Here is a 22,842-nt window from a genome sequence, read left to right as displayed (position 1 = left end):
CCCGCTCCGGCGACATTGAAATTTTTGGCGGCGTTTTTTACGAGCTGAGGTGCACGTGTTTTCGACGAAGGGGGCGTGGCTGCTGCACTTGAGAAAAAAGGATGCAGGTCGTGGTTAGGCTGCATTACCATTATATTTTTTTTGTCAGAAGGCTCCTGGCAAGTCAAATACCAAATAATGGGGTCAGCTCTGTAATCCGACAGCGTTGAGAGGTGATAGTTACTTGAAAATGGCCCCAGCTATTCCCTAATGATCTTTGGTTCGGACAAAGGGCAGCTTTATTCTCCCAAAGCTTATTTCTGATGGTCCCCCGCATGTCTAGCAAGTGTGCCTGACATTTTCAACCAGTTTCCAGCAGTTTCGTTTTCGTTTTCGCATTGCGAAATTCATATTTGGCGCTACTACGCAGTTACCCAACTACAAGCTCATTTGCCATGGTGCCTCCGTTGCCCGCTACTGCTCCTCAAAACAAGCATGCCGCTCGCGCTTCCACTTTATCTACGCCTTGCTGCTGCGATAAGAGCTTCCGCTGAAAGTCAAACGATAACACCAAGTCGTCGGGTATCAGTTCAGACGAGGAGAACGCTTCCAATTGGCCTTGAACACCGCCAGCTGTTCACCGGCCAGTTTCGGTTTCATACGAGGGTATTTCCGGAAGTCTAGTGTCGCTTCTTAGTAGTACTGTTTATTCTGACAAAGTCTCCAACAGCCTTGTATTTGTTTCTTTTCAAAATTGTTAGGTGGCGCTGCAATGTAGTAGGCTCGTAGTGCTGAACTTGCTTCACAGCCCGACGGCGGCTTGGTGAAAGCTTGCTGGGCATGATTCTAGCGCATCGTACCTTATTCCTGCAAGCAGGGCTACCACAGTGAGTCAGAACATGATAATAAAACGCAAATGAAAGTTCTGACTGATGAGCGATCATCAGAACGTCAACAAGCATCCACCAAAGAGTTTGGTTCTCAACTCCAAGCGGATTTTTTCACATCTCTTGCTTGCCTTCAATATTGTGCCGGTCATTATCATTGACAAGGTGTTTTTACATCACGTGGAGGCTAATTTGGGCCTTTAATAATGTCAAATCACCAGATTTCTTCTAGAGAACTATCCAAAATAGCAAAACTTGAAATAGAGGTTGGGCTTTACCACATGGCATGGGTACCACGTGGGCTAACATTTTCTTTTATATCTGACAAATTGTATGCGCAACTCAATTTTTTTTTCTAGGACGGGTTTTTGAAATGTCTACCTACCAAATGTATATTCTAAATTTTTTCTTCTACACGTGGTTTATTATACACAACTTACATTTTTCTTTTTTCTTCGACGCGCGGACAAAAATTTCGAATTCGATAATTTTTTTCGGAATCATTATTTAGGAAAACATTAATAAAACTGGTGTCGTTGGAAAGCGCGTGGAATAATCTGCATTTTATGTCATTGCAATGTGTGCCTAACCAATATGTATAGCACAAAAAAATGTTTTGTTAGACCCTTCAAAATTGGTCAATTTCCCGCGGTAACGAAAGAGTTAATGGGTTTTGAACGTACATAACACTGAAACAGCCTTTCAATGAAGTTTTTCCTATTAGAGTATCACAAGGCACGAACTGTACTATCTTTTTACAAGCCATTTATAAATTCTTGGGCTCTATGCATAGATAGCATGGAGTGCCGTTGAAAACATCAAATCGAAAAACTAAGCAATCGTAAGGCATTTTCATTATCATGTGAATGCTGAAATTATTATTTTTGTAATCCCAAACTCAGCTTTACACACAATTGTAGAGGCATGGCAAAAGTTGCGCAAAGCGAGGTGACAATCTTCGCACCCCACCAGCCCTCCCATTTCAATCCCTATGGTGCGCATTCACTACGATCGCAATTTGAATAACGTTGGTATGCTTAGCCAGCTCCCTCTTGGTATTAAATTTTACTTCAGATAGATAAACCATTATTACTAGAGTGCAATAATAGCCCGTCCCGCTATCAGCCACTGCTTGAACATTTTGTGGCGATGTAACCTGCGCCGCGCAACTTCTGCAGTGTCGATCGTCCCATTTCCGCCACTCGCAAGCTTGCTGTCAAAGGCAGCAATAACTCAGTGTTTTATTATAACACCGCAATGAGTCTGAAATTTCACTTCAAGCACGCACCGCGCCTCTCACTCGAGGCCGAAACACGGCGAATTCACGGGCCCCACGTTGTTTTTTGATGAACTCCCGTTCGAGTCACGCAACTTCCCTCAACAGATCAAACGACTAAATGAAAACCCAGCCACCCCCATAACCAAAACCACAGTAGAAATCGGCACAGAGCACTCTGCCTGAACAACGAGCAACTGCTTCGGCTGCTTCGCCCGGCGGCCATGTTTTCCAATATTCACCACAGCAAGATGGCAGCACCCAGTAATGTCGTTCTGGAGATACGGCGCTCCGAAAATTGCCGTCTTTTCACCAATTTTCACCAGTAGTTTGTCGCCTGAGTACACTTACGTATTTTTTCTACAGGACTTTGCAATTGTTTCCCATGGGAAAACTTTAAAAAACTCACAGAATATAACATGTGCAACCAGACATGGTGACCTTCGAAAAAACTATCTTCCTATCTTCGGGACAATTTTATGCGTTTTTTTATTGAATGGTCAATCAATTAAACCTTTACAAACAGGATCACCTTGGGGGTGCTGGAAAATTATGCCGTCAGTAAGCATTTTTCCCCACTGAAACTGGCGGGAGCGTTAAAGTCCTAGGCTCTCAGACTGTTTTGGAGCAGTTTGGCGCAATTTTTCCAATTTTCGAGCTTTTGGAGCAGCCTGGCGCAGGAAAGCAGGTTTGTATCAAAAGTGCGCAATATGCGCAGCTGTCTCACCCCTGACTAAGTCATCCAGTTCCTACTTCTTGTGTTTCTCGAACTGTAAAATTAGAACTTTTACAGTTCAAAGTCATTGATTTGTACAAATAGGATTACAAAATTAAAAATTTTATTATACAGCTTTACTTTACTGCGTTCCCCTCATGGTAGCGACGTCGTGGTGGCTTTGTTGCACAACATCGCAGCTGTGCAGAGAAGCCAAATATGGAAAAAAAGAAAAAAAGTTTCGTAAGTGTCCCACAACTTGAAAGCGCGATGGACCTTGGGCTCAAGTGTTGATTCTGCAGAACAGGTTCATTCTATTAAACTTTCACTTTCCTTTTTATATTTCAGTTGAGGCAGCAACTGGTTCAGTGCTTGCTTACTCCTGGAGCGTTTTTTATGGAAGGAAGGCTTTGTCCAGTCCATGCTGAAGTGTATGGTGTACACTTTGCGTGGTGGCACTGGTGGCCAGCCAGGTGAGAGACTCCTTGCTTTATGCCAGTGATTCTTTAAGAGGATGCAGAGTGCGTTTCTAGCATTTTTCGTTCTCACTGTGTGGCCCAGGCAGCAGCTCACCCTGCACTAGCCACCATGCTTTAAAAAGCACGCTGTCTTCCAAGGACCCTTTTCTGCTTGCAATGGCTGGGGCCAGTCAGTGAGGAGGACTGATTGGCAATCCAAAGGGAAGCCTGGACGATTGTCAGTCAGCATCAACACAGAGCACGGAACGTGAGCCTCTTGGTGCACCCATGCTCACAGCTAGCGATTCAGACAGGGACTGTCAAACAGCTGGGCTTCTTTGCTGGAAAAAACCACTTTCTGGCAGCAGTCTTATTGGCAGCCTAGTCAAGTTTATGGACTGCAACAAGTCTGTGAGTTAGATTCCGACTACTGCACTGTCCCGAAAGTGCACAGGCTATGCTCCAGAGCAATCTTAATGATGATTATAGGGACAACGTGTACCTAGCTGTGCACGGCAGGTGCCTCTAGGGAAGACCAGGGAATGCGCCTCAAAACTGCCTGTTGGTGTCGCCAGTGTCTGCCAAGTGTTTGTTTCGAAGCATGATCAAAACAGTTCCAGAAACGTGGCTCATCAGGTCGCGTGGTTGGGCCCTGTCGCGAATTTGTTGCATTGACCCACCACCCTTGATAGGCCACCTCACGCAGTAGGCCTCGATAGGCCCCAGACGCTGTTGAGAGTCATGAACAAAGATTGTCTGCTATGTGGCGTGTCCTTGCGAAGCCTGCTGGACTTACACGAAAAGGAGCTGCAGTGGGTGTACAATTGCTCCCGAGGAGGCCAGAATAACGCTATGCTGTCAGAGCGAGATCTCGCGATGTCGGAACCTCACCATGCTCTTCGTCTGGCCGTGATGTATACAGCTGTGAATTGGCTTCAGATTAATCGTCATAGGCTCGGACGCGATGAGCACTCCAGCCGCTGGCTGCCAGCTACGTTACAACGTGGTCGCAAGAGCCCTCTCTTTCTAACCTACTGGCAGAAGTACTACACTAAGAATTCCATTGACTGCACCAGTGCACCCACGACATGCATAAAGCGTGGGACATCACATAATTCCCACTGCCAGGTCGGCAGCTGTTGACATCCCGCATGCTTGTACGAGCACAACACCCTCACTGCCCAAGCCAAATGCACAACTACAGCACACACCCGAACAGACAAGTGACGTAACCGCCACCCTTGACAATAGTGAAGGAAAGCCAGGAAACCTGCTTCCTCATCGAAAATGAGGTTTTATTCAACGCTCACGGGCAGAGCGATTGCAGACTGTTAACTTTTCGATATAATGTACACTTCATTATCCTAACGAGCTTCATTCTGAATGCGTAATTGTTGTTTCTGAGTTAATGAGCATGATTTTATGATACACTTTCGCGACGTCCTTTACGTGCCACCTTTTTGTCGCCACTGTAGCGACGGCTGATACAGCAGACAATCTCTCACTCCCCCCAGCACTTAACGCTCCTTTTGGAAAGGAGTGGAGGGGCAGGTCAGCCAACCAGACTGCTCGGGGCCTGCTAGTTTGAAGTCTGAAAAAAATTGACGACATTCAGCGTCCATTGTACTTCAAAACTTTCATCCGAACACGTCTGTCTCTTGGTGGAGAACACATTGCAATTATTATTGAAGACAAGGTCTGGCGGTGCACTGGGCGAAATTCCAGTGGTTCAGTAAAAATGGGATCTCTGTGGTGTTCGGCAGTGCCTGCTAGTTTGTGTTGACCCATATAGTGATTGCTGAAATATGGCTGAATCCTTGATGATAACAGCAGGTGTTCCGTCGTGCATATTTGAGAACTATGGTTGTCCACGGTTCTGCACTGCACATATTTGACCAGGCAAGGCACCTGCAGAACTTAGACTACAATATTCACGCCACAGTTCTGCATTGGGTGTAGTAGTTTACCAGGAACGAAGGACCTGTTCAACCTAGGCTACAACTTGCCCCTGGCGTGAGAAATTCTTGCACAATTCTCTTTTGTGTTTGTTAAAATTGGCTTTCCAGGTTTGTTTCCAGCTTCTATGGCGGCCAACTGCACAACGAACGGGTGCTCTTGCCATTTCATTTGTTTCCCACACAAAATGACACAATTGGCACCACCTCCAGGTCACCGAGAGACTGGTTACTGCGTTACTTGGCAACACAATACAGTCGGCGCTCGTTACAACGGACCCGCGTACAACAGACTTTCGGATATAATGGACCATATTCAAACTGAAGTTTGGTCCGCCTATTTTATCAATGCAACAAAGTTCGTTTGTAACGGACCGCGCTACAACAGACTATCGGCTACAGTGGACGAATTTAGCGTCAATTTTCGGCAAAATTGTTCGTATAGAACGGACTTTTGCAGCGTCAACACGGACTGACAACCGACTTGACCACACGCCGAAATTGGTAGCCTCCGGCCAAGCCCAGCCACTAGCCAAGCCAGTCTGGGTGCGTCTGATCAAGCCTGCGATCAAGCCAAGCCAAGCATCCCAAAGCCATTTTGTGATTCTTGTTGTGTTCGTGAGCTTGGCAGGTCACAGGTGAGCGAAAATGGACTCCAAGAAAAGGAAGAAGATTTCCCTGAGCGACAAAATTAAAATTGTGAACGCGGTGGCGCGTGGTGAAAAACAGGCGGATATAGCTAAAACGATGGGACTTTCCAAGCAGACTGTGAGTTCGATTGTAAACAACAAAGGAATCGCCAGCAAGCAAGTGTCGGGGGAAATTAACCCTAAGCGGTTCAGGCTCCGCGAAGCCACACACCCAGAAGTGGAGTCCGCGCTTTTGATGTGGCTGCGCGATGCCCGAGCGCGCGACATTCCAGTGAATGGTCTAATGTTGCGGAAGCGGGCAGAGCAATTAGCCGTGATCCTCGGGCACAACGATGTCACTTTCAGCGACGGATGGTTGGACCGCTTCAAGGCGAGGCACGGCGTAACATACATGCAAGTCTGCGGTGAACGCAACAGCGTAAGCGTTGACGCCGTCACCGAATGGAAGGAAAACGAGCTGCCAACGTTTCTTGCCCGGTACGACGACAAGGACATATTCAACGCGGACGAAAGTGGCCTCTTTTACAAGGCGAAGCCCAGCAGAACATACACGGTTTCTGGCAGCCGCTGCCACGGTGGTAAGCGCTCCAAAGAACGTTTGACCGTGTTGTTTTGCTGCAACATGAGTGGTACAGAAAAAGTAAAGCTGTTGTTAATTGGAAAGTCTAAACAGCCCCGTGCTTTGCGGCACGTAAAGAGTTTGCCAGTGGACTGGACTGCCAACACGAAGGCCTGGATGACGAAGGACTTATTCAACGCCTGGCTGCTGCAGTTCGACCGGCAAATGTCGAAGCAGAAAAGAAAAGTGCTCCTTTTTTTGGACAACTGCTCGAGCCACATGAAGCCACCCCAGCTCGAAGCAGTTGAGCTGGCGTACTTTCCCCCGAATGCCACATCGGTGCTTCAGCCGATCGATCAAGGCGTCGTGCATTCGGTGAAGGCTGCCTACCGCACACGCCTTGTCGAGCGCCTGCTCTTCGACATGAACAGCAGCCGGGAATCGAAAATAGACGTGAGATTCCCGGTCGAAGTGTTGGCCAGCATCTGGCAACAACTGAAAGCAGATGTGATCAAGAACTGCTTCAGGAAGGCTGGTTTCCTGAGGAACAGTGGCACCGCCTCCGAGGAGTCATCTAGCGTAGATGAACTGTCTGGCCTCGATGATGAGCCATCAGTGTGGCCTCGCATCAGGGAGGCATTCGGAGCAGAGAGCTTCTCCGATTTCGTGAGCTGCGACGACGGTGTTGTCGATAACGAGGAGCTGACGGATGAAGAGTTAAGGGCCACTATTGAAGGCCGTGCAGAGCTGTCATCAGATGATGACAGTGAGCAGGAGGGTGAGCCACCGAAAGTGAAGCTCACTTCGCAGCAAGTGATTGACCGCATCGAGGAGGTCAAAGACTACTTTCAGCAGCAGCAAGACGACTGCTCTGTTCAGGTGATGCAGCTAATTGAAATGCGGCGCAAAGTCACCTCTTCCACCCTTAACGGGGGCCGCCAGTCTTTGATTACCAAGTTCTTTTCTAGCCAAACGTAAATAAAAGCTTGTGTTTCTTCGTTTCCTACTTCGGATGTTCGTCGCGCACTTTTTGGAATAAAGTACAATAAAGGCGTCGTGACCAAACGGTCAGAAGTGAGACATTCCGGTGTTTGTTCCTAGCCCACATTCGGGTTAGTTTTTGACGAATTTATAATTGTGAAAGGTGCGTTAGTATGAATGTTTTAAATGTTTTAATTCAGTTAGCAGTAGTCTTGCTTTAGTGAGGTAAAATGTGTTCCCGCCCGCTCACCTAATGAATTTCTCATCAGCAGAACTAGGTGAACCAAACGTGTGCCAAGAACGCTTTTTTAGAGCAACATTACAGCAAATTGCTGTAGCATTTATGCAATTATCGGGATAAGAATCGCTCATGCCGCCGATATTTCAGCGGTCACCGCCGCCTTCCTGCACCCACTAATGGCCCTCGCTCATTGAAGTAGAACATGCACAGCAACTTTCTAAAGTACCCCTGTTAGTGATTTACGTCGTTCTTAACAATACTGCGCAATTTATAATCGGCAAATACTTGCAGAACTACCATTAGTGAGCCGAAAAAACGTTATACGGCGACGGCGCCTACCCCCCCCCCCCCCCCCCCCCCCCCCCCGCGGCAAAGTTTGGATATTACGGACATCGGATAAAGCGGACAGATTTCGCCGGATTATCGAGGTCCGTTGTAACGAGAGTCGACTGTACTGGCAATCACGTTGAGCCGATTGCTTGCACTGTGGTTCAACATGCATCCCCTACTCTCGCACTTTCTCACTCTGACCCCACTCACTGGTGTCAGCTGCTGCAGGTGCACGACGACAATGGCCATGAGGTGGCCCTGGGAGTTGGAGCGCACCACGAGCTGCTTCCAGTGGCCCCGGAACTGGGTCTCGTAGCAGCCCTCCAGGGGGGAACGGCGGATGTACTCCTGGAAGGACTGCACAGGGTGGAAAAGGAGGTCAGGGAACGTCACTGGACACACCCCTGCTAGGGCATAACAGAGCAGCTGCCACAGCAGGTTGTGTGGCATGCCCTGCGTAGAACGCTGGCCACGACAACTCTGACCCAAATACTCCAGGCTGTACTAGGTCACCATCGTGCAGGGCCTGCAATACGAGTGGGGCCGTCTCCCTCTTCCTCCTTCACTGCACGGTATGCATTCTAAACTAAATAAACTTTTCGGGGCCCATTATTTGAGGAGGTTACGTGCCTGACACTGTGCGTGCTCTACTACTACGTGTGGGTCGCTCGAACTAACACGCCAGAGTTAGGGCTAAACTCTACCAAGAACATCGGCTGTACAAGCAAACAGTCTTCCTACCAAAATCGCAGGGGCACCTTCCCTCTTCCAAGAGGTGCCAGGATTGCTTGAGACTAGATTCACAGACTGATTTAAAAAATCGCTATGTAGGTAGTGAGTGTTTCCTGAGCGCATTGACTTTTTTTTTTTTTTTTTTTTGTGCTGCTCACACACCACAAGCAGCACACAACCGGGCTGAGGAACACTATCACCAAACTTGGCTGAGCTTAGCTTCACTTTCCTGCAAAACAGAAGAACCTGTCATCAAGGGGACACACCAAAAGAATGAGCACCATCAGCCTACGACGCCTGGGTTTGACTGTTGTATTTATGTTTGTGTTGTGGTTTCAATAAAATGAGTTGCAACTACAGTGTCGTCCTACAATCTTCTTTCCCTCATGTCTATGTCTACTGCACTGCCTTTCAAGGTGCTTAATATAACAATACAGGGCTCTGTTTCTGAAAAAAAAAAAAAAAAAAGCCTTTCTTCGGAACAAATTCAAGCCACAGGCTTTCAGTGGGCGGCAATACGTATGCATGCGGCACTAGCTACAGTATGCAGGACCCCAATGCCCAATGCACTCGTCAGAAGGCTCCGAGTGCAGGTGACGTTAGCTGCCCTAGATCAAGCATCCTCCCCTCCCTACACGGGACGATTAATCAGGAGGTGGACTCTGATGTAACGTTGTGTGCCTCGCAGCACCTTACACAGAACACCGCACGTGTTCGAAGGCCTCAGCTGCACAATGCAGCTGCATTTCCATCGATAAATCACCCAGTAATTTCGTTAGTTCTTTTTGCCCATGTGTGCTTTTCAACATACTCTCCTCTACCATCTCCCCCTTCCTCTTTTTTTGTTCTTTTTTTGCTGGCGCAACCACCACTTTTGCCTCATATACCTGCCCATTCAGTAAAGCCCCAGGTAGAAATTGTTTTCACTCTGGAAGTGGATATCACTGCTGTGAGGGAGCTCTAGAACAGTGAGAACCCCGCTTACTTGTCCCCAGGTTTTACGACAGCCTGAGTTTTGTGATGGACAAGTGGAGTCGCAGCGAAGTCCCCGTGTCAACAATGCAGTAGAAACCTTGGTTACCCAATGCAATTTGTTGCCTCACCTGACTTATCCGACAACCAACGCGAAGTGTACGGCCAATCAGCAGACAAAATGAAAGTGCCGCAGGCCTGTTCTGTAGACCTTGAGCCAGTCAATCAGTGCTGTCCTCAATAGCTTCCTTCTCCGTCTCATGTTTCGTTTTTCTCCCCTCAGGCAGTGGCCCGTTCATCTGCACAACCACTTTCCCCCTCCCCTGGCTGGCGTCCCTTCTTGTCTTATTGCGCTGTGGTCGCAGGGGCAGTGTGCAGGTGTTCATGCCTCCCACTCAGCAGAGAATCCCCAACACAGTTACACTCACAGGCTTAGGCTGCCACGTGTGTTTGTCGTAAGCGCGTGCGCCATGATTCGCACTAGCTGGCAGGAATCGCTGGAGTGGACTACGGTACAACGTTTGCTTTAGTACAACGTGATTGCCACCTGCACTGCGCTATTCTCTTCGCATTTACCTTCTTTTTTAGTAATTTGGGTTTCCAAGCCCTGCAAAGCATTAGTTTGAGGTTTACATTGAAGTTTCTTGCGAATCTGTCCCATGAAACTGTACTTATAGACGTAATTGTTGTTAAGATTTTACAATGCCCACATTTTACGACGCTTTTTCCCAGTCCCCAGGAAGTCGCGCAATCGGTGTCCCACTGTAGTTGTTAACAACAGACTTTTGAGAAGTAGGGGTGTGCGAATACCGAAAGGTAACTTTCGAATAGACTATCAAATCGAATTGGGAACAGAAGTCAAATATCGAATCGAATATGGAGTATCCATTTCCACTTATAAGCCTCAATTTTTCATTGGTTTTCGTGCAAAAACAGAAGCTACTTTACATTTTCAGAACTTCCGACGTCCTTTTTCCCTTCGAAGAACACCCTTTTGAACTCTCATTCGCAGCAGTCCAGTTGCCGAACCACTATGAGGCAGTACTTTCGGAATGCGGAGTGGTTGATTGATTGATTGTGGGATTTAACGCGCCGACGCAACGCAGGCGATGAGGCGCGCCGTAGTGGAGGGCTCCGGATTAATTTTGACCACCTGGGGATCTTTATCGTGCGCCGAAATCTCGTACACACGGGCGTTTTTGCTTTTCGCCTCCATCAGAAAAGCGGCCGCCGCGGCCGGGAATCGAACCCGCGACCTCGTGCTCAGCAGCGCAACGCCTTAGCCACTGAGCCACCGCGGCGGGTCGGAATGCGGAGTGGGCACGATATGCGGTTGGAAAAAAATTTTTTTAAATAAAGCCGTGTCGCACTGGAGTTGTTGTACTGCAATTGTACATCACAGGCAACGACTAGACAGCACCTCGTAACTGCGAAGTGAGAACTTCGCAGGGATGAACAATATGACGCAAAAACACAGCGCACAACCACAATCACGGACCATGATAAGGCACTTCTTCGGAAGCATATCGGGATTGGGAAACATGATTGGGAAACAAAACGCGCACTACAGCCACTCTGCACAAGCCTATGCTATCCCCCAAGCAAAAAAAAAGAAACATGCAATAAACATACACCAGCTTCATTAAAAAAGCCAGAACCACTTTTGATTTCCCATTAACGAGGGTGCCGACAAAAACAACAAAAGCGGCACCGATTGCTTGTACCGGAAGCTGCCCTAACATGTAAACATCCTGCTGCAGTATTTAAAATGACTGCTAGAGTTGGCGGCAATGGCACAAAGGGAAGCTATTATCGAAGCAATCACAAATTACTTTGTGCAGCATTTACGGCCTCTGCAAGGCGCACTCAGAGAAAGCGTGATGTGGATGGAACTTGCCGAGCAGATGATGAACCAGCAGAGCATTAACGAGGGCCGATATTTCTTGCTTTCGCAGAGTCGGGCACATTCGGAAAATCCACTCGACTACTGTATTTGCACAATTCTAACGCACACCTTTTTTCAGTAAAAGCAACCTTTAAATGTGTGTGCACATTACCATCGGGTGAAAAACCGAAATTGGCTTCACAGCGTCGAGCGCCATCACCATGGACACAAACATCCAACTCAATACACTCCGAAACAATCTAACAACATCACGCGAGTAAATTTTGGTGTACACATTCCTCAATGGGCGTACCTATGCCAGTTGTTGAGCACATTTATTTTTAAATTATTTTTTCTGATGATATTATTGTCTCAGAATTTCATTGCAAAACTTCCCATCGCGTTAAATTGAGAGCGTGTTAGAATCGTGAAAATACGGTATTCTGAAATTCGAATACAGTCATACCTTGATGTAACAAACTTGCATGTAATGAAACCGCTGATGTAACGAACCGCATAATTTTTTTTACCTTCAAGTGTATGCACACCATGCATTTTCACCCTCTGTGTAACGAAGCCCCGTTTGCCGAAATCTCAATGTAACGAAGTTTCATGAACAACTAGGCAGAAAATTTTAGTTGCAGAAGTAGATTTTGGGAGACGCAAGCGGCGAAACAGGGTCTCGATAAAACGCGAACAGCAACCTAGGGACGCTGCGAGCCACGGAGTCCGTGAGCGAGCTCCTTGCCTACAAGCTCTTTGCCTACAAACTGGGTATTCAAGTTCACTCATGCTTGTTGGGTTCCATCGTTCCAGCAAGTGCGTGGCCCAGCATTTGTGGGTTCCTATGAGCCTTGCATGCACGGTTTTTTTTCACACCCACGTCAGCGATTGCGCGCCGCCGCCGGCTTCTGCCTCGGCCATAAAGCGACTCACGCTGCACGTGGCAGTGGGAGGAGCCTGACGACTTTCGCCAATGGGGTGGCGCACACCACACGGCAGGAGCTTCGAAGTGCTCGGGGATACCGGCTGGCCCAGCCAGAGACGATTACGCTTACCACCGTGGAGGATATTTGGTGGGCGCTTTCCTAAAGCGGTATTCACACGACGGAGGAACAGGCGCGCAGAGGCGGGAGGATATGTGACGTCAACAGCACGTGACCGGATTATCCGGCTTGGCGGCGCATCCACACGTGCGGAGCTATGCAGAGTGACTAGAAGACGACAGCGCAGAGGAAGCGAGGGGATTCTCGGTGAGGCACCCTGCAGTATCGTTTTTTTTTTTCCCTTGCTCGCATTTGCCCATAGCGCCCCCAAACACCAAGGCATGCTTCTCCCTGTTTTCCTGACAACAGCACCTGAAGTACAGTCGAATCTCACTACAAAATTGACGGGATGTGCGAAAAATTTAGTTGAAGCGAAAATTCATTGAGGCGAATACTGCCGTAACACACCACGGAAAGGCCAGAAAAATAGCCCCGTATGTTTCCGCATAATTGGCAGCATAAACAATGTTTAGAAAAAGGAGTGACGCGCAATAACTCATGTTTATTCGAATAACAAACATACCAATGGTTATCTGTTTGCATTTGCAAAGCGTATTGCTGTACAAAAAGGCGTGTCCACCGAGCTGATTACTTGCAGATAGCTGCTAGGCAGTGGGAAGCCCCCCTCTCGCTTGTGGCAGGAGCAGTGCCGTTATCTTATCCTCTGACAGGGCACGGCAGCTACTGACCTTGGCAGGCAAGACGCGCGCGTTTGCATTTAACCCGACCACGCTCGCGACTACGATAAGATGACTCGGCTTCAAGACCAAACACGCAAACATGATTTTTGCTCTTGGCTATGAAGAATGCTAGAAGGAAAACGGCAAGGACAGCTGCTCACAACGCATACATGACGGCACCGCGCCAGCAGCGGAGCACATTCATGCAATTTCAACTGGATACGGATTGGCTGTAGCTGCGGCTTGGCAAACCGGGCCTGCACCCTGTGTAAAGACGGCCAGCCACATCGTTACCACCATCAAACAATGGCGTCCGCCTATGAGTTTTTTTTTTTTGTTTTGTTTTTTTTTTTTTGTTTTGGGTGGCGGTGTGGGCGCACTGTGCATGTTTTCGGTGAAACTAAGCGTCCTGAATGTATAAAAAGTTACAAATAGCTGGCGCTATGCTTATTTTATTGTAAATTAATTTTTCAAACCCTGCCCAAATAATCAAATATTTGTTGAAGCGAAAGCAAGCCTGACAAATGGTTCGTTGTGGCGAGGACTTTGTTGCATTGACTTCCATGGCTAGCTGACGGGGAATTGGAAATATAGTTGAAGCGGAAATTTCGTTGAAGCAGAGTTCGTTGTAGCGGGGTTCGACTGTAAGAGCGATATCCCGAAGTGGCACCCGCACCTGTCACTTCCCCACGTGTTGACCACACCGCGTCAGAAAAGTCACCCTTCCACCCGCTTACACCTGCTACGACACAAAACCACGTGATCGCAGTGACCGCGCGTTGCCAGGCTCCATGCCGCTCCACGTGCCACAATCAGGTTCCATTCCCCGCTGAGGGCCGCCACCGTCGGGCGAACACATGCGGAGGCATTTCCTTTCTCGCAGCATCCACGGGCGATCCATATTGAGGGGCGGAGCCTAAGACCGGTCACGTGAGCGGGTCTCGCGGGCCAGAAGGGCAGGATTTCTCCATCGTGTGAATTCCGCTTAAGCGGCACGTATGACGTCTTAAGAGTAGAAATTTCGCCTACATTATCTGCTTTTTTTACCGCATGAACAACTTTGTTTGCCTCTTCGTGTTGCGTTTCAGTGCCTGTGGCTTGCAAGGCGCGATTTTGCGTGCCAAAAACACTCCACGCGGTTCACGCTGATGCCCGCGTAAACGATTAAGCTCTGACAAAAACAGAAAGAGCGTGTCAGCCGTGTGTGCGCGCCACGTTTTCGTTTGTAGGAACCACTTAACGCAGTTAACACTTCATTGTAACTGCAAATTTTATTGTAGCGAAATTTCAATGTAACGTAGACAATTACGAATTTTACCAACATCGTTACATCGAGGTTTGACTGTGGTAAATATCCGATTTGTGGAGGTACTACTGGACTTGCATTCAAATATTCAAGTATTTGCACACCCCTACAGAGAAATCATGCTACCAGAATTTTATGTCTGTGGATCCATGTTCCTGGTGTAATTCCAGTGCGAGTGTGTGCGTGTGTACACATGTGTATTGTGCATGGGTGTGTTAAAGCAGTCTGTGTTAAAAAGTAATAAAAGACGCCACCCACCCTGGCGACTTGCTTGTGGCTCTCCTAGCAGACCACAACGTGCTCGGGGCTCACGCACACCACACGGTCCAAATCTGCAAGCGCACATTTTCATGTCCATTAAGAGCTGCACTATGCTCCGTTCCTCGCAAAGCCCAGGCTGAGACAACTTTTTTGGCACACTGCTTTCCGTTACGTTTAGGCCTGCTTAAAGAGGACTCATTGGATCCCATTCGTATAGGACTTCCTAATTCGCGACTCACAGGCTTAAAAAGCATCGTGTACTAATACGAAAAGTTTTAAAAATCCATGAAAATGTTCCCAACAGCCAAGTTGCCTCCTTTCGGAAATATAGCACATCTTTACTGAAATACAAAAATAAACAAGAAGTGCATTTCAGTTCCTCTAGTTTTCATTAGATGGCACTCCGTGTCTACCATGCGAGAGCTCTATTTCTTTACTTCAGTACAGAAGTGATATACTCATAAAATAAGTAAACTAGGCTGTTGTGCCCATTTCTATGCAACTGGAAATTCTTTCGTATTGGTGCACGAAGGTTTTTCAGCCGACGGATCATGAAGCTGTAAATCGCATAGGAATGTTAACAGGTGGGTCCCCCTTAATTATAACATGGCCATGAAGACAGAATACACCTTTCTTCAATTTGAATTTTCTGATGGAGGCGAAAAGCAAAAACGCCCGTGTGTACGAGATTTCGGCGCACGTTAAAGATCCCCAGGTGGTCAAAATTAATCCGGAGCCCTCCACTACGCCGCGCCTTATCGCCTGCGTTGCGTCGGCGCGTTAAACCCTACAATCAATCAAATCAATCTTCAATTTGAAAGAGCTAGCCTTTGGTAACTCACTCGGCTCAATCACAACCATGCAAGACGCTTTTTTAATAACTGAAAAAAGAAAAATATTGAAAAGCTTTGGAACTTTACGCAAAGCGATGTAATATACGCAGGAGTGACGTAACATGGGCCCACGCTAAAAACATACTTATCTGTCAGTGTGTTCCCTGCCTGCTAGCATCCAAGTGATACGGTCAGCCGAAGACTGTATCACTTAGACCGTACTGGAGACCCCACTGCAATCACCCATTCACGCTTCTTCCTGATGGCTTTGGTGTGGGCGGCCACCAGTCACACAAACAGGATTCCATGACATTGTAGGGAAATCACCCGCAAGCTCCTAGGGAGTCGCCACTGCTCTGTATGTATTTCTTAATAACACTTCAATTACTTGTCTGTAGTGTGCAGTAAGAACAGGTATCGCTGTTATCGAGACAAGGCGGTCCTTTTAACGAGCCAACCTTGCATTTTGTTTTCATGGCCACTTTGGGTACAGAGGTGGCTCCATTGCAGAGGGCACCACTCACCGGCAAAGCTTCCCACCAGGAAGCCCACGGTCTTGAGCTCCCCACGCGGCCCCTGGCGGACAGAGAACTCGTCCTGGTTGCGGTACCCTGACACCATGGGCTGCACAGAGCGGTCATCATCATTTGTGAGAGTGTAGACAACCAAATGTTACTGCCAGGAAAAAAGTATGCCAGACACTTCCCAATGCACAGTTTGTTCAGGCCTTGCAATTTGAAGCCTTGACCCATGCACACACATGCAGCTAGAGGTGGTGACAGAAGTAAACCACCAGAGTTCCTTGCTATCGGTAGACACAACTGACTGTCCTCAGCATCTGGACAGGAGACGTTGTCTCAGAAAAATGGCCCAAAAAGTATCACATGTTCCCGTCAGGTAAAACCGTGTCTAGAAAGGCAGCACACAAGACACAGCAACAAGCACCTCAGCTGCCACAGCCAATAAGGATGTGACCGCAATGTTGGGATGCACGATGCGTGCCTGCAGTTTGAGGCGACTGCAAAGCACAGAGAGAAGAAGTCAGCGCTGACCTAGTTCACAGCACCTTGGTCAGCCCTTTATGTGGCTCACTGAAATGAGGACAGAGTGCAGCTACACGAGGGATGCTGGACACTTCATTAAAAGACGCTGCGTCCAAGGCAATTTCAAGGAGCTTCCAGGGATGCCTGCCTTTGCCCCTGTCACACACACTGGACTGACTTGAAATGGCCGGTAGAGTTTCCCGCGGAATAACAATGAAACACACTGAGACATGTGATCAATCAATCAATCAATCAATCAATCAATCAATCAATTTTGTTTGACAACTGCAATTCATACTGATGATGCACTCGAATGCAGCACAAACACATCTGCACACCAGGATTCTATTCATGCTCATGTTAGACTGCAGTGACTGTTTAAACATGACGAAGAAAACACAGGAACACACACAAGGCAAGCGAACACTATCGACTGACTTATTCACACAAAACACTAATGACCACAAGAAGGTGGGGGTGGGAGTGAGAAAACAGCATCTAAATAAATTTTTGTTCCCACGTACCATTCGTTATGCCACGTTGTTTTCAACATGCTTTGTCTCTCCCTGGAACAAGCCAATAGCAGGTGCACTGATGTAGTTATCAGCTTCACTGCAAACGTAGCAAGCTTTGGTAGTCCCTCTCTCCATGTTTTCTGCACACTCTACCAACATGTACACATTATCGAACCAAAGGACACACTTGCATTATCTGCAGTGCTCCACAAGCACTCTGTCGGCTTGTGATTGCTTGCATGCATTGCAGAGGTCTCTTAGTCTTCCATTTTACCATACGTGCTAGCCCCCATCTTAGCACTGCTGAACAGGTTTCCGTGCCAGAGCAGAGTGGCGAAGCTACTGGCCCAAGTGCACAAATCCGCACCCCTAAGTACTCTACTGACTTCACAGGCCTCAAGCGCACGCGTGTCCAGAGTAAAGGAATTCTGGGGACCTGACACCCTGTCTGCTGAACAACTGAGGCCAAAGGATTGGCTGTTCCCCCGAACACTTTCCAGCTGGAGTCACCCGGGGGATCGAGGGGAGCACTCACCGAGGGCAGGACCGGTCACAGGGGGCAGGGCAGCCCCTGGGGATCAAAGGGTGAAGGTCGCATTGGCCTGGCGCAGCCGCTTGCCCAGCCTCTGCAGGCACCTCTGCAGGTCCTCATACTTGAACTGCACACACATTCATGGCTTCACACTCACGATGACTTCATGAGGACTTCACATTCTGGACGTTCGTGTGAAGTCCTCGCCAACATCCCCATTACCCGGCAATAACGAGCGGGAACTTGGTGGGCAATTTTGCTGCATGCCATCACACCAAAATGGCAACAAATAAACCCTTCCTCACGGGCTGCTACGAAAGTGAAAACCAATGAGAACGGGCATTCAGGAAAATGGCACAGATCGAGTAATTACCAGACTCGGCTGACTCTGGCCGCTTTGTGACGGGCTCGGAAATGTCCCGGAAAAATAGAAGGGAATGGCAGAGAGAAATGCCAGCTCTGATTACTTCTTTCTCAGCAAACAAGGCATCATGATCTTTCACAGTTGAAGCCAAAACTGTTAATCTGCCTTTAGTGTATCCTTAAGGTTCGCCGTACGCACCACACCCTTCAGTTGACTTTGTCCACACGGCAGCACAGCTGTGCAGGAAGGCTACCACTCATGAGCCTCACACAGACCAAGCACGTGCTCAACTCTGGTATGCATTATTACCTAAGGTACACAACGTGGAATTTGTGACAAAAAATAAACTAAAGAAGAAAGTGTATTTTAATGTGTAGCACGAGTGAGGTACCATGAGTCAGTGCCTGTGCACTGTGCTTGCAACTGGGTACCAGCTGCCCCAATGCTCAGCAAGTGCCCTCCTTTTTTACAACATCCGCACAGTTTTTTTATTACGCCGCTTTGCAATCTTGTCACAAAGTTCTTTTCCTGAATCACAATTTACCAGCAACTGGTTACAATTTCCACTTTGGTGAAACCACTATGGCCAAATTCGACGCCCAGTACTGACATCTTTAAAAAGCCTTTTATTTTTCGATCCTGTCTTAGAATGCATCCACACGTGACCGCAATCAGGGCACTGCCAATGTCATCCACATCTAAAAGGAAAAAATTGTCCCCAAGACCTCCTCACAACCTCAACATATGACACCCAAGAAGGGCCACTCACCAAAAGCTGCTCATTGCAGGGGTACTTCCTAGCGGTGTCACCACCACGGCCAACCTGCAACAACACGGACGCAACAATGTCACGGCACACAACACACTGATCGGCGCAACTTCCCAGGCCGTCCGCACAATGGCTGGGCAGCATGATGGTGTCGCCCCAACCGAGTTGTTACTCATTGTTTAAGATGGACATTTGGATAAGATAGGCAAGCCAGTGTCTTATTGAAGGACTGTCAAGGCATACTTGGGGCTGCACAGGAATCCCCGCATGCCTCCCATCACTGCACCACACAGCATGCACTAAAAGTGACGCACTCAATTGTTTGCACGTCAGAGTTGTGCTGTGATAGTACGTACAATCCTGATCATTCGGAGGCATAAGCAGGAGTGCCCCAAGGGTCACCTTTCTGGTTTATATCAGTGATACCCCGTGCCGAACCCAATCACCATTTGGATGTGCCACATGACTGTGTCGCGTCTATAATCTTGAATGAGCGCTGCAATGCTATAAGTTATTATTCATGTGAAGTACCATGCATAGTGTGAGAGACTCAAAGCATCTAAAACCAAGTGCATCATATCTACTCGAAAGAAACACGTACTGAGTTTTACACAAACTTCAGTAAACATAAACTTGCAGAACACTACCATCCAGCTAAAGTACTGTGCTGCCAAACCTTCAGCTAACCCAAATTTCACTCAGTTAGTTGGAAAGCCCTATGCAAATTATAGCAAATGTCTTTTTGAGACAGCACTGATATCAGTCTTCTGCTTACAGCCATTTCTTATTGAAATAAATTGCGAGGCAATGTTGTCCATTCAAAAAACTTCACTTCTCCGTAAACTGTTCCAAAAAACTCATGTCAAGAAAGAAGTTTGCTGCAGGGTATGTGTATGTATTCTTGTTTGTTTGCTTATTAGTCAGAAGGTTCATTTTCCTCGCATCATGCACTTGACTGCTTTCTCAGGAACATGCCCAGTGAAAATTTTTCAAATTGTGTTAAGTATGCTGCCCACATTTATTCATGTAAGCACACCTGTAAGCACCCACAAACAGCCCCAGTATGCACAAATAAAATAAAATAAAATTTACAACTGAATGCAAGCATCACAGAAGCAAACTTGACTCCTCGAATTTCTACAGAAGAAAAAAAAGAATTGGTCTTTTTCTGGGGCACGAACCAGTGGCCAAAAGTGAGCTGCCAGGAGGGCTGGTCAGTGGCAGTGGCAGGGCTCACCACATTAGGTGGCCACTGTGTTTTTTCTGTTCTGCACTATGCAAACTTCAAGCCGTGCCTTGCTCAGCTAAACAAGGTTACCAAGCTCTACTCGTGAGCAGTGAAGGTTGTGGTTGCACCCTAGACCGAGACCACTGGTGTGGGAAGTTTCAATGATGCCAGCTTCAACCGCTGCGCAGGATGGCAGACGAGCAGCTCTTACAGTCCCATCAAGCATTTGACAGGGCCAGAGTTCTCTATCATATTGGCACCAAGGAACCACTGACGCCACCCATAAGCTGCCAAGCAATCTGCAAGGGGCTGCATAGTCCCTCAATAACAATATCACTCAAAAAATTTGCTCACCCGCGAGTACATTGAAAGGCTCGCATAAAAAAAGGAAAACCATCCTTTGCTTGCAGCGGTGCATTACGGAAGGCTTTGCTCAGTCATAGGAACATTACCAGTAAAAAGTAACAGTGTTACACTTACACTTACCAAAGCCAAAAAAAAATAACTCTGATACAGTCGCTGTTACAGAATTTTTAAAAGCAACATGGTACGGTTACAGTTACTATGAAAAAGTAACTTCATTACTTTTCTGTTACTGTAAAAAAATAAATAAATATATCACAAACAAAATGGTAGAGTTTATTTGGTTAAATGTACGAAGGCACGCGGGTAGTCAAAATTGCACTTGGTAAAAGCCTAGACAAAGAAAAACTAGGAAGGGCGCACTCAAGCCGAACACCAATCATTGTGTACGCCTCATTTTGTTGCATGAGCCTTTTTGGTGATGCAGACTAGGTGTCGGGGAATTTATTAGAAAAACTAACTGTAGCATAAGGTCCGTTCGTATCACCTGCACCACGAGAACCAGTTCAGGAGGTGCAGCCCTTCACCATTCGTTTCAGTGGTGCAGCTCGTGGCACCTGAACTGCAATCGATTCACCAGTGGTGCCAACGGGTGCAGAACGAGTTCATGGCTTTGCCTGCACTCCCGGAGGAGGAGGTGCAGAAGCAAACGAGAAAAGTGCAGGTCTGGTTCCGCTGATTATGCAGGATGGCGGAACCGGCTTTGCGCTCCTGTGAACTGGTTCAGGAGGTGCAGGGTGAATCGAACGGACCGTTTGGGTGAGTTGTTGCTCAAAGTTGGCATACCCGAGAGATTCCCTCTTCTCAGAGTTCTAATTTCTAGTTTCTTTTTGTCAGTTTTTTTTTCTCGTTTCTGTTCGCTCAAGGTGACAGAATAGTTTAAGACACCATCTCTAAGAACAAACTTTCACCTCATCCTCTCCTAAACTGCGCTCCTTCGCTCCTAAACTGCGAGGGGAGCCGTGTTGTGGAAAGGTGAATGGTGTAGAGAAAGAAGTCTGGAACAGTAGAAAGCACAAACTGTATACAGGCTTTCATGAGTGTTGCTATTAGGCAGTTTTCTATAAGATGGGAAGTATCTGTAACAGTATTGCCTGTTTCAGTTACTCTGTCACAAAGTAACACTGTTACAGTTACATGTGCCTCTAACTTAAAAGTTCCCAGTTACAGTTACATGCTACTAAAAAAGTAACCAGCTTCCGGTAACACGTTACTAGTAACTAGTTACTGTCTAAGACTGGCTTTGGTTTGCTTTAGGCCACTGTCACATCTGTTACTGCATCCAACTTGACGAGTTCTCCCTGTTAGAAGCACAGCACTCTCCTCTAACTTGAGAAACCTGCTCAAGAACAGTGCAGCCGGAGAGCGGGGTGCATTGACAAAAGCACCCAGGGATACAAGAGGGGCCTGAATATCCCATGTCCCTAGAATCCATTGAAAAGAGCTCCTGTGGTAGGCCAAGCGGGAACAGAGAAGCGATCTGGCTCATTTTTTTATGCGTTCATCATTTTTAAGTTTATTAGGGATGGCCTGGAAGCATCACAGCAGCGTGTCAAAACCCTCCGGTATGTGGCCGACACCCAGAGCAATATTCTGCCTGTCGCCAGCTTTTCCCGAAAACATTTTATTGGTTTCGACTCTGCTGTTAACGGTACTTAACGTTTGTACCCCTGATCTAATGACGCCGGCAGCGGTGGCCGTTACTCAGTTCCCAGAAATGAGGTTGCACTGATATTTGATCACACCGCTGATAAAACCAATTTTTCGAGTGTTAAAGAGCGCACCTGGGTCTCGGCGATCCCTTGAGCACTGTGTCTCACTTGTCGTGTTTGTTGTCGTCATCGGCGCGGTACTTCTCGCGCAGCTTCAGACGGCGGGCCTCGGCCTTCTCTCGCTCGTCGTCGGCTGCTCGGGGCGGCTGGCTCTGCTTCGCGGCCGGCTCGCGGGGAGGCACCGAGGCGGCAGGGACGGCGGCGTCCTCGATCACGGGAACTGGCCTGCAGCAACAAGGAAAAAGCACCTCAGTGCGTGCGAGCGCATCGTCGCACTCGCGCTTACCTTCGAGCTGCTGCGCGTAGCAAGCGCACTGTCGTCCGCGCGTGCGTCCTTACGAACGAACAGTGCTCAGATTTGAACATGGCCAGCTCGTGCAAGGCGCTCACCTCCTATTACGCGACCAAGTGGTGTTCTACTGACGACAACAGCAACGCTGTACCAAGCACAGAACAGGGAGATTTTGTATCAAGCAGAACATCCGAAAACCCGCGGAAAACTCATGCGGA

The 22,842-nt window shown here is 47.8% G+C and overlaps 1 protein-coding gene across 2 annotated transcripts in view; it reads right to left on the bottom strand.

Annotated features, from left to right (window-relative positions):
- LOC144167052 (uncharacterized) overlaps positions 1–22,842 on the bottom strand; it is a 29,227-nt gene extending 6,385 nt beyond the window's left edge. The window contains exons 1-8 of one of the 2 annotated variants that reach the window (XM_077696441.1): positions 22,619–22,842; positions 22,381–22,557; positions 18,970–19,023; positions 17,840–17,963; positions 17,314–17,355; positions 16,271–16,370; positions 14,911–14,984; positions 8,242–8,388 (exon numbers count right to left, since the gene is read on the bottom strand). In XM_077696441.1, coding sequence (XP_077552567.1) covers positions 17,855–17,963; positions 18,970–19,023; positions 22,381–22,557; positions 22,619–22,698 — 420 coding nt within the window. In that variant the 5' untranslated portion in view covers positions 22,699–22,842 and the 3' untranslated portion in view covers positions 8,242–8,388; positions 14,911–14,984; positions 16,271–16,370; positions 17,314–17,355; positions 17,840–17,854. The remainder of the gene's footprint in view (positions 1–8,241; positions 8,389–14,910; positions 14,985–16,270; positions 16,371–17,313; positions 17,356–17,839; positions 17,964–18,969; positions 19,024–22,380; positions 22,558–22,618) is intronic. The other variant, XM_077696440.1, reaches the window with a different exon arrangement.

Source organism: Haemaphysalis longicornis, unplaced genomic scaffold (genome assembly GCF_048455015.1).
Source record: "Haemaphysalis longicornis isolate Haplotype H1 unplaced genomic scaffold, Haemaphysalis longicornis Haplotype H1 scaffold_2, whole genome shotgun sequence".
In the NCBI taxonomy this organism is placed as follows: Eukaryota; Metazoa; Arthropoda; class Arachnida; order Ixodida; family Ixodidae; genus Haemaphysalis; species Haemaphysalis longicornis.
The sequence above is the reverse complement of the archived record's forward strand: the minus strand, read 5'-3'. Positions and strand labels throughout refer to the sequence as shown.